The 13,655-nt window shown below is 41.2% G+C and overlaps 1 protein-coding gene across 1 annotated transcript in view; it reads right to left on the reverse strand.

Moving 5' to 3' along the window:
* The window catches only part of ANKFN1 (ankyrin repeat and fibronectin type III domain containing 1), a 556,552-nt gene that overhangs the window by 306,637 nt on the left and 236,260 nt on the right, over positions 1-13,655 (reverse strand). Inside the window, exon 5 of the mRNA XM_082271748.1 lies at positions 5,707-5,804. Within this exon, the coding sequence (XP_082127874.1) occupies positions 5,707-5,804 (98 nt within the window). The remainder of the gene's footprint in view (positions 1-5,706; positions 5,805-13,655) is intronic.

A 13,655-nucleotide genomic window follows, 5' to 3' on the forward strand; every position in this document is an offset into this window, starting at 1 on the left:
TATCCATTTTCCTGTAGCCTGGCTATGTGTAGGATTTTATTTTTTTTTAACCCGGGGACCGCCTGTACAGTGACAGTGCATTTTTTTACACTGATCACTGAATTAGTGTCACTGGTCCCCAAAAAGTGTTACTTATGCCTCGTTTTCCACTGAGTGGTACGGTACGGTTCAGTATGGTACAGTTCGGTACGGTACACCTTGCGTTTCCACTGCCAATAGTTCCCTTTCATGATAGGCGTGGTGTAGCAGGAAAGCTGTGATAGACGATTCTCTGTCAAAAAAATCAAAGTTCTGCAGAGTGTAGCTCCACCCTGTTGGTACGGTACTAATGTGCTTGGTACCCCAACGAAAGGGTCCCAAAAAAGTGGTACGGTACGGTTCGGAATTAGGGTACCAATCACAATGGAAACGGCAAAAATAGCCTACCGTACCGAACCAAACCGTACCGTACTACTCAGTGGAAACGAGCCATAAGTGTTACATTTGTCCGACTCAATGTCGCAGTCCCGCTAATATTCAGAGATGTATAGTAACTAAGTAGAACTACTTCAATACTGTACTTAAGTACCGAAAGGCGGTATCTGTACTTTCCTAGAGTAGAATTTTTTTCTACTACTTCCACTTTTACTTCACTACATTTTTTCGATGATTTCAATACTTCTACTCCGATATTTTTTTTTTTGTGCTGCATAGTTACTCGTTACAATTATAAAAATTACCACTGCCAGAACACTAGATGGCAGGTTTCATGAAGCTCAAAACATTTGTATTATCAGCACATACGAAAATAAATAACCCTATTAAAATGCATTGTAGGCATGTTTTTTTACTGTCACTGTACGTGTAAAAGCATTTTAAGGTCTTTAAACACACTTTTAAAACAATAGAAACTCATTTAAACACATAAAAGATACTAAGAGACAGAGCAAGAGCTATGGAAACACAAAAATATATAATTTTTAATGATTTATATAGTAAAATAACATTAAAAAAAAAAACGCGAATTACCGGGACCGCAAAAACTGAACCGCGATGGAGCGGGGGATTACTGTACTTCTACTCAAGTCACTTTTTGATTGAGCACTTCCACTTCTACTCAAGTCACTTTTTGATCGAGCACTTGTACTTTTACTCAAGTATGGGTTTCGAGTACTTTATACAACTCTGCTAATATTCGCTGATCGCTGCCATTACTAGTAAAATAAATAAATAAAATTTCCATAAAAATATCCCATAGTTTGAAGACGCTAGAAATTTTGCGCAAACTAATCAATATACGCTTATTGGGATTATTTTACCAAAAATATGTAGCAGAATACATATTGGCCTAAATTGATGAATAAATTCGATTTTTAAATTTTTTTTATTGGATATGTTTTATAGCAGAATGTAAAAAAATTGTGTTTTTTTTGTTTATAGCCCAAAAAATAACTGCAGAGGTGATCAAATACCCCCAAAAGAAAGCTCTATTTGTGGGAAAAAAGGACCCAAATATTATTTGGGTACAGTGTCGCACGTCTACGCAATTGTCAGTTAAAGAAATGCAGTGTTGTATCACAAACAATGGCCTGGTCATGAAGGGGGTAAAGCCTTTGGAGCTTAAGTGGTACCTTTTTGGCAGGCAGTGATTCAAAACTTTAGTTGCTTTAAGAGCTGTGGGCACCACTGCTCCCTGAAACTTCCAGGTGTGCCGCATACCTGGTCTACTGCTGAGAGCTGTGGTTCCTTTTGTCAACTGCTATGACACTACAGGACGCCATAATTAGTAACCACAACAATCAGAAGTGTCAGATACCAATGGCAATTATGGTCCTTCAAGAAAGTTAAGACTTGATATGGCGCATGTAGGAAAGGCAAGTATTCAACATCTTTTCTTACTGTTTGATTGTATATTCACTCTCCTACTTCTGCCCCGGCAGGCTGATAAAGAAGAAGAGACCAGAACTTTAATTTAATTGTCAGGAGCCACGGCACACAGGATTACGCTACCTGTTCCCAAAAATTAGTAAATAGTCCTCTCTATGTCCATAGCCCCTTTTATTGAACTGATGGGGCCTGGGGAACTTTTATTTAATTGCTGGGAGTCACAGCCCATAGGACTACTGTTCATGCACACAAAGGTATTTCAAGAGCCTCCTTTTTGCTGCTGAACATAAGGCGCCTGGTACAGGAGCGTTGGCTTTCCCACCTTATCATCAGGCATGGGCACTTCACCTTTAGAACTACAGATTGTCAATTGTTATTAATTAAAGTCCATGTGACCTAGGCCCCCTAGACTTTAGGTTACACAAGGAAACATCAGCTTTGTATGTGTGGAAAGAATTCTTCTACACAAAATATTTTTTTGGTAATGCTGTTGTTTGCTCTATTGATTAATCTGAACAGTTCATATTAGGAAAAGTTCGTCCTAACTGCAGTGTGGCCTGCCTGGAAATTTCAATGTCACGAATTTCTGGATCTCAAGCCTGGCCGGACAAAATGATATGTTTTGTTTTGCAGGAAGACAGTTCACACATCTGTCTTTCAAACATGCAAGTCTTAGGCTCTGTAAGTAGAAAACCAGAGTTCCATGGTGTTCCTTGTTTTAGTAGCTTTAAATCAGAACTAAACATCTAAAATAGAACATTACTAGGAGTCTGTTGCTGCCAGAAAACTTTCCCCTCTAGCAATTTTTTTTATTCTCTATGTTCATAGCACAATGCATGCGCTGGGCAATGTACACTGCAGGTGCATTACTGATTAGGGATGATCGAACTTTTGAAAAGTTCGGTTCAACCAGAACACCCGAACTTCCCGAAAGTTCGGTTCGGATTCCAGAACCCCATTGAAATCAATGGGACCCGAACTTCTGGAATCAATAAACACAATTTTGAAGCCCTAAAACCCAATAAATGCCCCTAAAAAGTGCCTAGGATTCTGGCTCATGCCCCAGGGACTATTAATCACACAAAAAAAAGTTCTTAAAAATTGTGGCTTTTGATAGAGAGCCAATTATTGAAAAAATTATTGAAAAAAAAAAAGAGATTTCTTTGGATTTAGTGTCTGGGGGGTCTATTGAAATTATTTCAGTAGCGCAGGGATGGGGTTCCGCTCCTTTCACACCTATATGTGTGTATGTGATGTGTATATATATATGTGTGTGTGTGTATATATACCCCTATACTGAAGTTCAGATGTCATGCCTGCCTCCAAAGACGCCCAAAAAATGCCCAATAAACGCCTGCAACAAAAACGCCCAGGTGTGAAAGGAGCGGAACCTCATCCCTGCCCTACTAAAAATTCTAAGAAAAATTATCTTTTTTTTCTGGCGGTCACCCTGATATGGACCTGGCATAGCAGAGTCAGTTCACCCTAAACTACATGACGGTCACCCTGACACTTAACACTTTCCCTACAGAAACTAGATTATTGAATCTAACTGTAGTGGTATATAGTACCCTAACTACACTGCATATCCCTTTCCTCACACTAATAATTGCAAAATGACACTGGAGCAGCAGGAGTAACAGAAATGCTTCCACTCTATTGCACAGCCTCTCTATTACAGAGCTAGAGATTTGGCGGGGCTATGTTATATACTGGGGGGCATATTCACTCCTGATTGGCCTCTGGACCCCCTAGTCACTCCAATCTGCTTTTACTGATGTTTCTGGGCCAATCACAGGCTTTTAAAGCCCAGTTCCTGTCCCATTGCATTCTGGGTGGTTCTGGTGCCGAATTCCGAACTTTTACCGCAAAAAGTTCGGAATTCGGCCGAATTTCGAACAGCCAATGTTCGGGTCGAACCGATGGTTGACCCGAACCGTTCGATCATCCCTATTACTGATATCTGGAAGAAGCTTAGGATGGAGCCAGGTGCTCAGGACAATGTAACTACCATGTGCATGCACAGGAGTTAAATCATCAGAAGCTGTCCAATTGCCAATTAGGCACATTGTGGGACCTGGAAGAATAGGAGGATAAGATGGCGGCGGGAGATTGAGCAGAGATTGAGAGCCTGGATTGGTCAGTGCTGGAAGAGGGCCCTTATGTAGATAAGTGTGCTATAATGTGAAAGTATGCTTTGGATACTAATACATTATGGCAAGACCCAACAGTTCTCTTTTAAGAACACCTACAAAAAAGTATTAAAGCAGCTTAACATTAAATGGAAATTCACCCTCTCTATCTGCCCTGTTTACCACCGAAAGTGAAAGTGCAAGGTAAAAGAAAATCCCAAATTTTGGATTGACATTATAACAGTAATAGAGGGGAAATCTTCCAACGGGTAAACTAGTACTGGTGACACCCTATGATTTTCTCACTGTAGAAAGATTTTCTCTCTCTTCCTGTTTGGCTATGGCTCAGTAAGTAAAGGGAACTCTCCCCCTTTTGCCTTTAGTTAAAATGTAACTTTTTTAAAAGCGGTCAATTCCTGTTTGGGTAATAAGGTTAAAAATAATGAATTTTTTAAATAAATAAATGTGCAGCGCTCCTTTTTGTGATATCTCACCTAACCACAAATTATTGTTGTATCATTTTCACAAATAAGATAAAATACATTTTTGTTTGTTCATATACAGTGAGAAGTTTTGGTTAGGTGAGATCACAAAAAAGTCACGAAAAAGGAGCGCTGCACATTTATTTATTTAACAATATATTTACTTTCAACCAGAAGGTGGCGTTCAAAGCTTCTTTCACATGTTGATCAGATTAACTTTAACAACTTGTCCTCTGAAAGATTTACCCCTATTTTTTTACTAGTAATGGTGATCAGTGATTTATAGTGGGACTGTGTTGTTGCAGCTGACATTCTGACACTAGCTGACACTTTTTGGGGACCAGTGACACTAATACAGTGATCAGTGCTAAAAATATGCACTATCAATGTACTAATGGCAGGGAAGGTATTAACATCAGGGGCAATCAAAGGGTTAACTGTGTGCCTAGCTAATAAATTTGGGTACTGTGGGAGAGGTGTTTTTTTTTAGGGGAAGGCATAGATACGTGTCCCAGCTTTGCAGGAACACAGGAATCATGCCTTCCCTACTGACTGAACGGCGATCTGCCGTTCTCCCTCAGTACCGAAGGATCGGCGAGTGCCGGTGGACATCAAATCTGTGGTACCCGAAGATCAGCTCCCGCTGTGTATGTTCACAGCAGAAGCCGGCCCCCTACCGGGAAGTGCAGGATCACATACTAGGATCCTGCGCTGTTATGCCACTTTGTCACCGTATATGTAAGTTATACGGTCGGCAAGTGGTTAAAGTCTACCTGTGTCTTAAACTTCACATAAAACAAATAGCCATGAATGGAGTAAAAAATGAGTTCACCATAACCTCAATCCGTTACTGCAATCTACAGTAATTACTGGCGCCATTTTAACGTAGCAATTGACTGTAACATATGCAATTGGTTACTAGGGTGAGAATAACACACTCCCCCCTTTTCAACCTCCAGATAACATTGGCAATATTCCCTTCTTTCCAGTTATTCATGCTCTCACATGGCCATAAGTAAAATTGATAGGCCTTTGGAGCAGGTCTCTTTTATCAGAAGGTAAACTGTGCAATTGCTGCAGGGCAATCGTAGAACCTTTTGCTATACTAGCTTAGCATTTCCCCTCCCCATAAAGACCCCCAAGAGTTCCACTGTCTTAGTATAGTATATATAAACAATATCTGAGTCTTTTGGTATGAGTGGAATTCATTAAGTTTAAATATTTACCAGAGTGAGGCCTGTGATGGTACATTTTAAGGACTGTAGATGATCCACAATGGTTTCACCAGTCAAAGGGGAGAAGTCTGATGAGATGCTCCACTCAACTGAAACGAAAAGAGAATATTAAGATAAAAAGTCAAGCAAGTAATTAAAAATTTTTTTTGCAAAAACAGGTACTTTTACTTTGTTAGTTACAGTTATTTACTGTCTTTCTGGTAAAAATGTGTCATCTTGTCATTGATATGCAACACCAAATGAAGACATTCTCTGTATTCCAATCTGTTTTCTATATCAATATTGCAGGATTGCTAATTCATATATAACCCTATAGGAGGTCCAATCTTGACTCATTACAGTGGGCCCTGCCACAGGGACTCAACTTTCCATCTGTGGATCATTGCCTTGGACCTCTGTTTAGCACTCTACTGGTCCAATATACCACTGCGTAAGGTCCCGTACCACAGGGTCCAGTGCCCAGCAACATTACAGGCCTTCCCTGGTCTGTATGTCCAGTGCAGGGCCCAGGTATCATTTCTCAGTAGGTAGGAATCCATAGGAAAATAGATCTGGAAAAGCCAGTCTCCTAACCATAGATAGAGTCCTTGAAAAGCTAGCTACTTTCTTGTGCAAAGACTGCACAGACATGACCATCACCTAGTACACTAGCAAAAAAACTGAAGCCTTACCTAATGGGGGTGGTTTATGCCTGGAAGGGGACCTGTCTTGTTTTTTTGCCAGTGTCCAATTACCTGAAGGTAGCAGGATAATCCGATCAAAGGGCTTGACAAATTTGCTTTGAATCAAGTAGCCAAAGTTAGGAACCAGTTTTTTTTATTTTTTTCAACTAACAAAGCTTTATTTTCAATGACAAAACTGCTTCTCTTATGTAGCCCTGATGTGTATCTTTGCAGATGCACGACAGAAGTTTACACACAGAGAATACACGGACGAGATGGTATGTGAAGAAAGAAAAGGGAAAAACTTTAGCTCAATTGCGAAGTTATGCAACACTGTACCCATATGAAATTTATATCCTTTTTCTGAGACAGATAGAGCTTTCTTTTGGTAGTAATTAATCCCCACTGGGGTTTTTTTTTTTTTTTGCTAAACAAAAAAAAGACTGAAAATGTAAAAACAAAAACATTTTTCTTAATTTCTGTTAAAAATGTACTATTTGCAAAATTTTGTTTTCTACACCGATGTGCACTGATGAGCCTGCACTGAAGGGCACTGATGAGGTGCCACCGATAAGGAGGCAGTGAGGGGCATGGATGAGGAGGCAATGATGGGCACTAATAGGCTGTACTGATAGGCTGCACTGATGGGCACCGATAGGAGGCACTAATTAGAAGTGTAAATGTGCCTGTCAGAATTACCGACTCTCCTTTCCTTACATTGTGATGTGCGGAAAGTACTGCTTATAACCGACAAGTCTGTTTACAATGTGATCATCTGTGATTGGACACAGCTGATCACATGGTAAAGTGTAGCTGTGATTGGTCCTTTACCTCGATATGTGCTCAGCTGTGTCCGAAGGACCACATGGTGCACCCGATGCATGCCCTGAGGGCGTGCAGGGTTCTGAGAGGACTTCAATAGATGCCTTACCAGAACTAGCCGACTGCGCGGTTGGCAACCAGGTGATCAGCACCCGAGACTGCATTTCCGGGGCATTGGGGAATAAGAATTGCTCACGCCTTTGAATGGTCTGACAAAAGCCCAGGTGCCAGGACACAATTTCTAGTCGCCATGGCTACCTGGCTCCTGGGATTTGTCGAGCCCTATTCTATCATATTGGATATGGAAATGCTCTGTATCCCACAATATATGATAAAGAAATACCATTTCATTATTTTTTTTTTTAACAATGTATTAGGTTTTTACAACAGAAGTACAGATTTAACAAGAATTAGCATTCAACAGCAAGACCGGACCCCCTATATGGTAAAGTAGCTCCAAGAAAAAAACAAGGCGTTGTACAGCTGATGTACACATGATGAATCCTATTGCATATAATATCAGTAACTCCTCCATTCTATGAGTGGAGTTCAACTGCCCATATCCACAGATGTTACAAGGATGAATCATGGGCTGGGTACATCACAAAGGCTGGACAATACATAACTCGTATAGATATCAAGAAACGGGGGGGTGACCTAAATTGGGGATGCCGAGAGGAAGCACAAAAAGAAGAACAAAAAGGTAGGAAAGAGACGGAGGACCCATGATTAAACATGCCAGAGATCCCAAGCTCGGAAGGTGGTATCACAGAAATGACTGCTATTTTGAGGGTGTGGAAGAGTCAATCCAGGTAAACCATTTATTTCCTTACTTCATGGTGCTATTGCCCATGGAGGATCTTGGCCCTCTGTTTAGGAGAATTTTTTTTTTTTTACTGGATGCATTGTTAAATTCACAAAGAGCCCCAAAGAACTAGGGTATCTTTTTTTACACTGGTTCTCATCAGAAACCATCCTGGAGAGAGGACCCTGAAGTGTAGAGGGGGTGCCTAGTGAGAGGACCCTGAAGTACAAAGGGGGCATCAGCGGTTGGGCCCTGAAGTGTTAAAGTGTACAGTGTGCAGTGTACAGTGTTGAGAGTTGCAGCAGCAGAAGCAGTATACAGAGGCTATCTCAGTCAGGAAGGACTGGAGGGAGCAGTGTTCAAAACTTTTGAGCTAATCAGAGTGTCAGAAGTCAGTTCTCAGTACAGTCCAGGACTTTTGAGCTAACCAGAGTGTCAGAAGTCAAGTTCAAGTACAGTAGAGCAAGTCAGTGTTTTTCAAGCGCCAGCAAGCGTTGGTCGGCATCCAGCCGGCGTCAAGACAGCACTGAAAGGCATTTTTCTCCAAAGTGTCCCATTTGTACCTAGTTGAGCCAGAGGAGTATCCCACTCATTCCCTTCCCCCATCTCCAATATCAAATAAACAAAACCAACCAAAGATTTCGGACTGGTCTTTGATTCAAATCTCACACTTGAGTATTCAGCTTAAATGGGCTGAAGGTGTCACTGGTAACCATGGCAGACCCACATCAGGCCCAATGCCTGGAAATCCTACTACAGGGAGAACTGGGCACAGGACCCCCACAAGAGGTAGAGTCCACACCCAGCCAATAGCCCGGTCGTCGAAGGCGCACCCCCCCGCCCCCACCACCAATACAGTACCATACCCCGGCCCCAGACACATCCTAGACCACCGTGCTATCGTAGCGGGGGGAAGACTAGATGACCCACAGGGACCACCAGAATGCAGGGGGGTCTGATGGGAAGGAGGGGAACACAAGGGTCCAACCGTCCCAGGAAGGGGCCCGCGTCCTCTCCAAAACCCTCCAGGGGGAGAGGGTGGACAGCTACTCACCATACCAGGAACCAGGCGGGCACAACTCCAGACAGAACTTCCTTGTTATCGAAATAGGGGGGCTGTCGGCCAGGAGGAATGCTGCGACTCAGGCCAAGACCTGGTCGTACAGTATGTGACCTCATGAGGCATTTAACTTGCAGGCCAGCCCCCGTCCAGTGAGGCTATGTCGCGGCCGACCTAGCACGGAGCTGTGGTCTGCACGCACTTGCTGGCCAGACTTGGGTGACCACTGGATCAAGATTATCCAGCCCGTCACCCAGTCCAGCAGCTGATTGTAGATCTCACAGGAAAAAAACAGGAGAAAAAAAAAGAAAAGAAAAAATTGCTAAGACCAGAGATCCCACCAAGGAACTAGGTCCTTACTCCTGAGTAGGCAGAAAAAAACTGAGGACCTATAGCAGCGAGGGGGGGTATACCACCAATGATTGCCCATAGGTATAGTCAAGCTCTTTTTTCTGCCTAGTGTCCTACTCCTGTAGGGGGCAGTATAACCCAATGATTTAAGAATCCTGAATAGCTATGTCAGTCGATGAACGAAAGAGAAAGCATATTTTTGATTGTCAAACCCATGATAGAGAGATATGTAAGAATCGGTTTATGGAACTCTGAGTTCTACAGCAAGGAGCAAGGAGATGACATTATGGTGTGACATTACATTGCTATCCGAACATTTGTTGAATAAAGTAATGCCTAGAGGTTTAAGAATTAAGACATTTTCCTCATTTGAAGATGATGTTGACTATAGAGATCAGTGGGTGTCTATTTTAGGTAAGGATTCATTTAGCTTGATGACAAGGATAATACCATATGAAAAGAAATCACTTCATGATCTGATATCGAGAATTAGGAAATCAAAGATCAAATTGCAAGATACAAGTTTAGAGATGTTTTCTGGTGACTTTGATAATAATCTTAATGATTTTCTGGGGAAAATTAGGGATGATATAACACAGACAAAGACAAAATTTCTCAAAGATAAATTAGATTACCAGTAGCATGTATACACTTGGGCTGCAGTACATACTCACCACAAAACGAATAAGCAAAAATCAGAGGGGAGGAAATTTTCGCTCCATATTAAGGGGGAGTTCTACACCCATTTCAAGTACAAAACACGTGAGATTTTTAAACACAGAAGGCGAGCTGTCTGGTATATCAGAAATGACGACCAATACAAGGACCAGATTAGTAGAGCGGAAAAGAAAGGAAGGAATGCTTTTTCTAATGATTTGTAGATAGAGGGGACAATTACCACAAAAAAAGGGGCCAGGAAATACAAACAAGGACTAAGTGCCGATTTTTATTTTCTTTTTTCACAAGGGATACAACTGCTTTAACATTTAATTTTTGGAATGAATAGACTTTACTGAATGAAAAACCACATATACTGTCAGAAATGTATTTGTTCGAGAAAACATTTCCATCCTCCTCCTTCAAACTTTCTTGTCACTGCATCAAAAACAAACATCAATTTGACCCACTAATGATCAGAAAAATGAACAAACTTTTTTAGAACATTCCTTTTCTAAGAATTTTCATTTGAAATTCTACCTTCTATGGCTAGCCTAATATAAGGATGGAAGCACAACGGCACTTGTTGGAACATACTGGCACTGGAAGAATACGATAATCAGCACTTTAAAGGACTTATCATGCACATTTTTTTGCACTGATTGCACTTTCATTTTTTTAAAAGTATTATGTATTGTGATTTAAATATTATGTTTCTGCACAAATAATGAATAGAGATACATATTAGGCACTTTATGGTTAGACAGCGCTGGGTACACACATAAAAATATGGCCAGATTAAGACTAAGAAGAGGTCGGAATTGTATTCAGTTAATTAAAGAGAGAGCGCATTGGGCGAATTTCAGCAACAAGTGGAACTTAAATCAGACCACCTTGTTCGCACCCTTCCCTGGTACTTTTTGGGGGGGGAGTGGGTACCTGTTTTTGACAGGTACCCGCTTCCACTTCCAGGTAGGATTGCCAATCTATGACATTTCCGGCTCCTTCTCCCCCCCCCCCCCTGCTGCCTTCTGGGACACACACAGGTCCCAGAAGACAGCGGGCCCATACAGAAAGCACAGTGCGACTCGTGCATGTGCAGTAGGAAATTGGCTGTGAAGCCCGAAGGCTTCACTGCCTGTTTCCCTTACTTACAATGCCGGTGTCTGCACCTGAAGCTGATTGATGAATTAGCTCGGGGTGCCGACATCGTGGGATACCTGGACAGGTAAGTGTCCTTTTATTATTATATTACAGTATTTGTAGCTGCTGATTTACATTTTTTTTTTTTTTGTTTTTACAGACTGGAGCTCCTTTTTAAGTTGACACACTCAGCCAGAGATATAGAGAGTTAAGATGGATACACACAGACAGGTTTTTGAGGGGCAAATTTTGCCCCTACTAATGCCAACCTGTTCATGTGTTGGTGGGAGGAGCCCATAACAGATCGGCACTGCTCCAAGCCCACAGTATACGTCTCCCGGGCTTACACTCTGTATTTAGGTGCTGGCAAAGACATAGAACATCTTGCTCAAAGATAAAATATAGCATACAAGTGCCGTCTGTGAAGTGAATGAAACACAGGCTTCAGCTTAAGTCCTCGCTGATTGGTGTTGCCCCTCTGGGGCACACTAACCTCTACGATTAAGCCCAATGGGGGTGAAACATGTCAGAGGGACTTGACCGATGAGCAGGGACTTGAGCTTAAGCCTGTCTTTCATTCACTTTCATTCTGGAGTTGAATACAGTGTGCTGCGGTACCTGTTTACATTGGTGGGAGGAGCGCCACATCTCTGGAGAGGAGAATCACTTGTAAGGTTTTACTATAGATATATAAATGACCTGATTTTTAAATTGGTTACAGATTTAGAAGTCCGGAAATTTGGGATTATCTAAACGGGAATGAACTGAAATTATGTTTCACAGTTGAAAAACATTAGAATACCAAAAATTATTTGGATTTGGATACCAGGACAACTAAGACCTGCTAGGAATGTGCTGTTACGTGCACATATCTGCCACCCTTCACCTACCATTAGGGCTATTCTAAGAGGTCAATATATTTGATTGAGAAGGAATTGTAGAGATCTAGCAAATTTATATAAAGTATATATAGGGAATATTTTGGCCCCCGGTTTCTTCTCCAGACCTAAAATAGATAGATGTGGTTGGTTGAGGACCCAGCGATTGTTCAGTTATAGAGAAACAAGGTGTTTCTGTTGCAATTATTTGGGATTTCCCCACAAGGCTGTCTCTATGTCTTCAGGTAATGTAAAAAGGATGAAACAATTAGTGAATTGCAACACACATTATGTAATCTTTGTTTTGACCTGTGAATGTAATGGAAAGCGCAATATGTTGGTCACACCAGGAGGAAGGTGTTTGATGGGCTAAGAGATCATTTGTAGAATATAAAATCAAAAAGGCGGACCAATGTAGTTACACATTCCACAGATTTACATTCGAAAACATTGCTTCTCTGAGGTTACAAATCATGGAATGTGTAAATAAATTAACTGAGGAGGTAATAGGTTCTCCAGACTGTCCTGCCAGTACAACTTATCAAAATCCTGCATATCTCAGAGGTACCCTGATCAAGAAGTCGCTGGCTGTGATACAACCAAGTCCTGATATAATTCTGGTGTAGCAGCCCTACATTGAGGTGGGGGATATCTTGTAAGAAGCTACCGCTAACGTATTTCCTTCACATTTGGCACTAGCTTCATCAGAGGGTGAATTAATTAAGTCTAGCCTTCTCAAAAAAATATTTTTTTTCTATGAAATTTCTGCCCACTTACCTAAATGCGTAAACACGCACTTACAAGAATATCTCAATTAATAGTCAAGCCAACTGATCAACTGCCTCAATGTGATTAATTCCAAACAGGCTGTGAAAAGCGTATGTTACATTGTTGGTGAGGTTGAAAAAATCAGTCCATCCAGTTCAACCTATGGTGTGTGTGTGTTTACTGGTGTCAACTAATACAAATATGTTAACTAATACAAACAACATTTGCTTTAAAATGTGTGTGAGGTTATAAAGAAGGGGGGCATGGTGCACAGCTGGGCATGACAAACCCCAAAGAAACACGTGTAAGTTCATCATCCATACATCTCTAGCATTTTAGCATGCACAGCATCTACAGCAGGGGTCTTCAAACTATGGCCCTCCAGTTGTTCAGGAACTACAATTCCCATCATGCCTAGTAATGTCTGAGAAAGTCAGAGTTTTACAATGCACCATGGGATGTGTAGTTCCGCAACAGCTGGAGGGCCGTAGTTTGTGGATCCCTGATCTACAGCAAAAGGTTGATTCCAAGTGTTCCAATTATTCTCCTGGTCTCTCAGGAAAGTGTAAGAGGTAAATACCAACTAATTCAAAACCATCTGGGGATGCTTCATAACAAATTCTAAGAATGTTTAGCAATGTTTCTTAGTCAGGATATTCCTTATTATCTAACCTATCCTTACCTGAAGCTCTCTTTTAGTCTTTTCCTATATACAACTTTTTGTAAGGACATAACAGTTGGTTTATAACACATTTTGATTTACAATTTATAAATGGCCTAATATTAAAAGTATT

Source organism: Pelophylax lessonae (assembly GCF_965119305.1).
Source record: "Pelophylax lessonae genome assembly, chromosome: 11".
In the NCBI taxonomy this organism is placed as follows: Eukaryota; Metazoa; Chordata; class Amphibia; order Anura; family Ranidae; genus Pelophylax; species Pelophylax lessonae.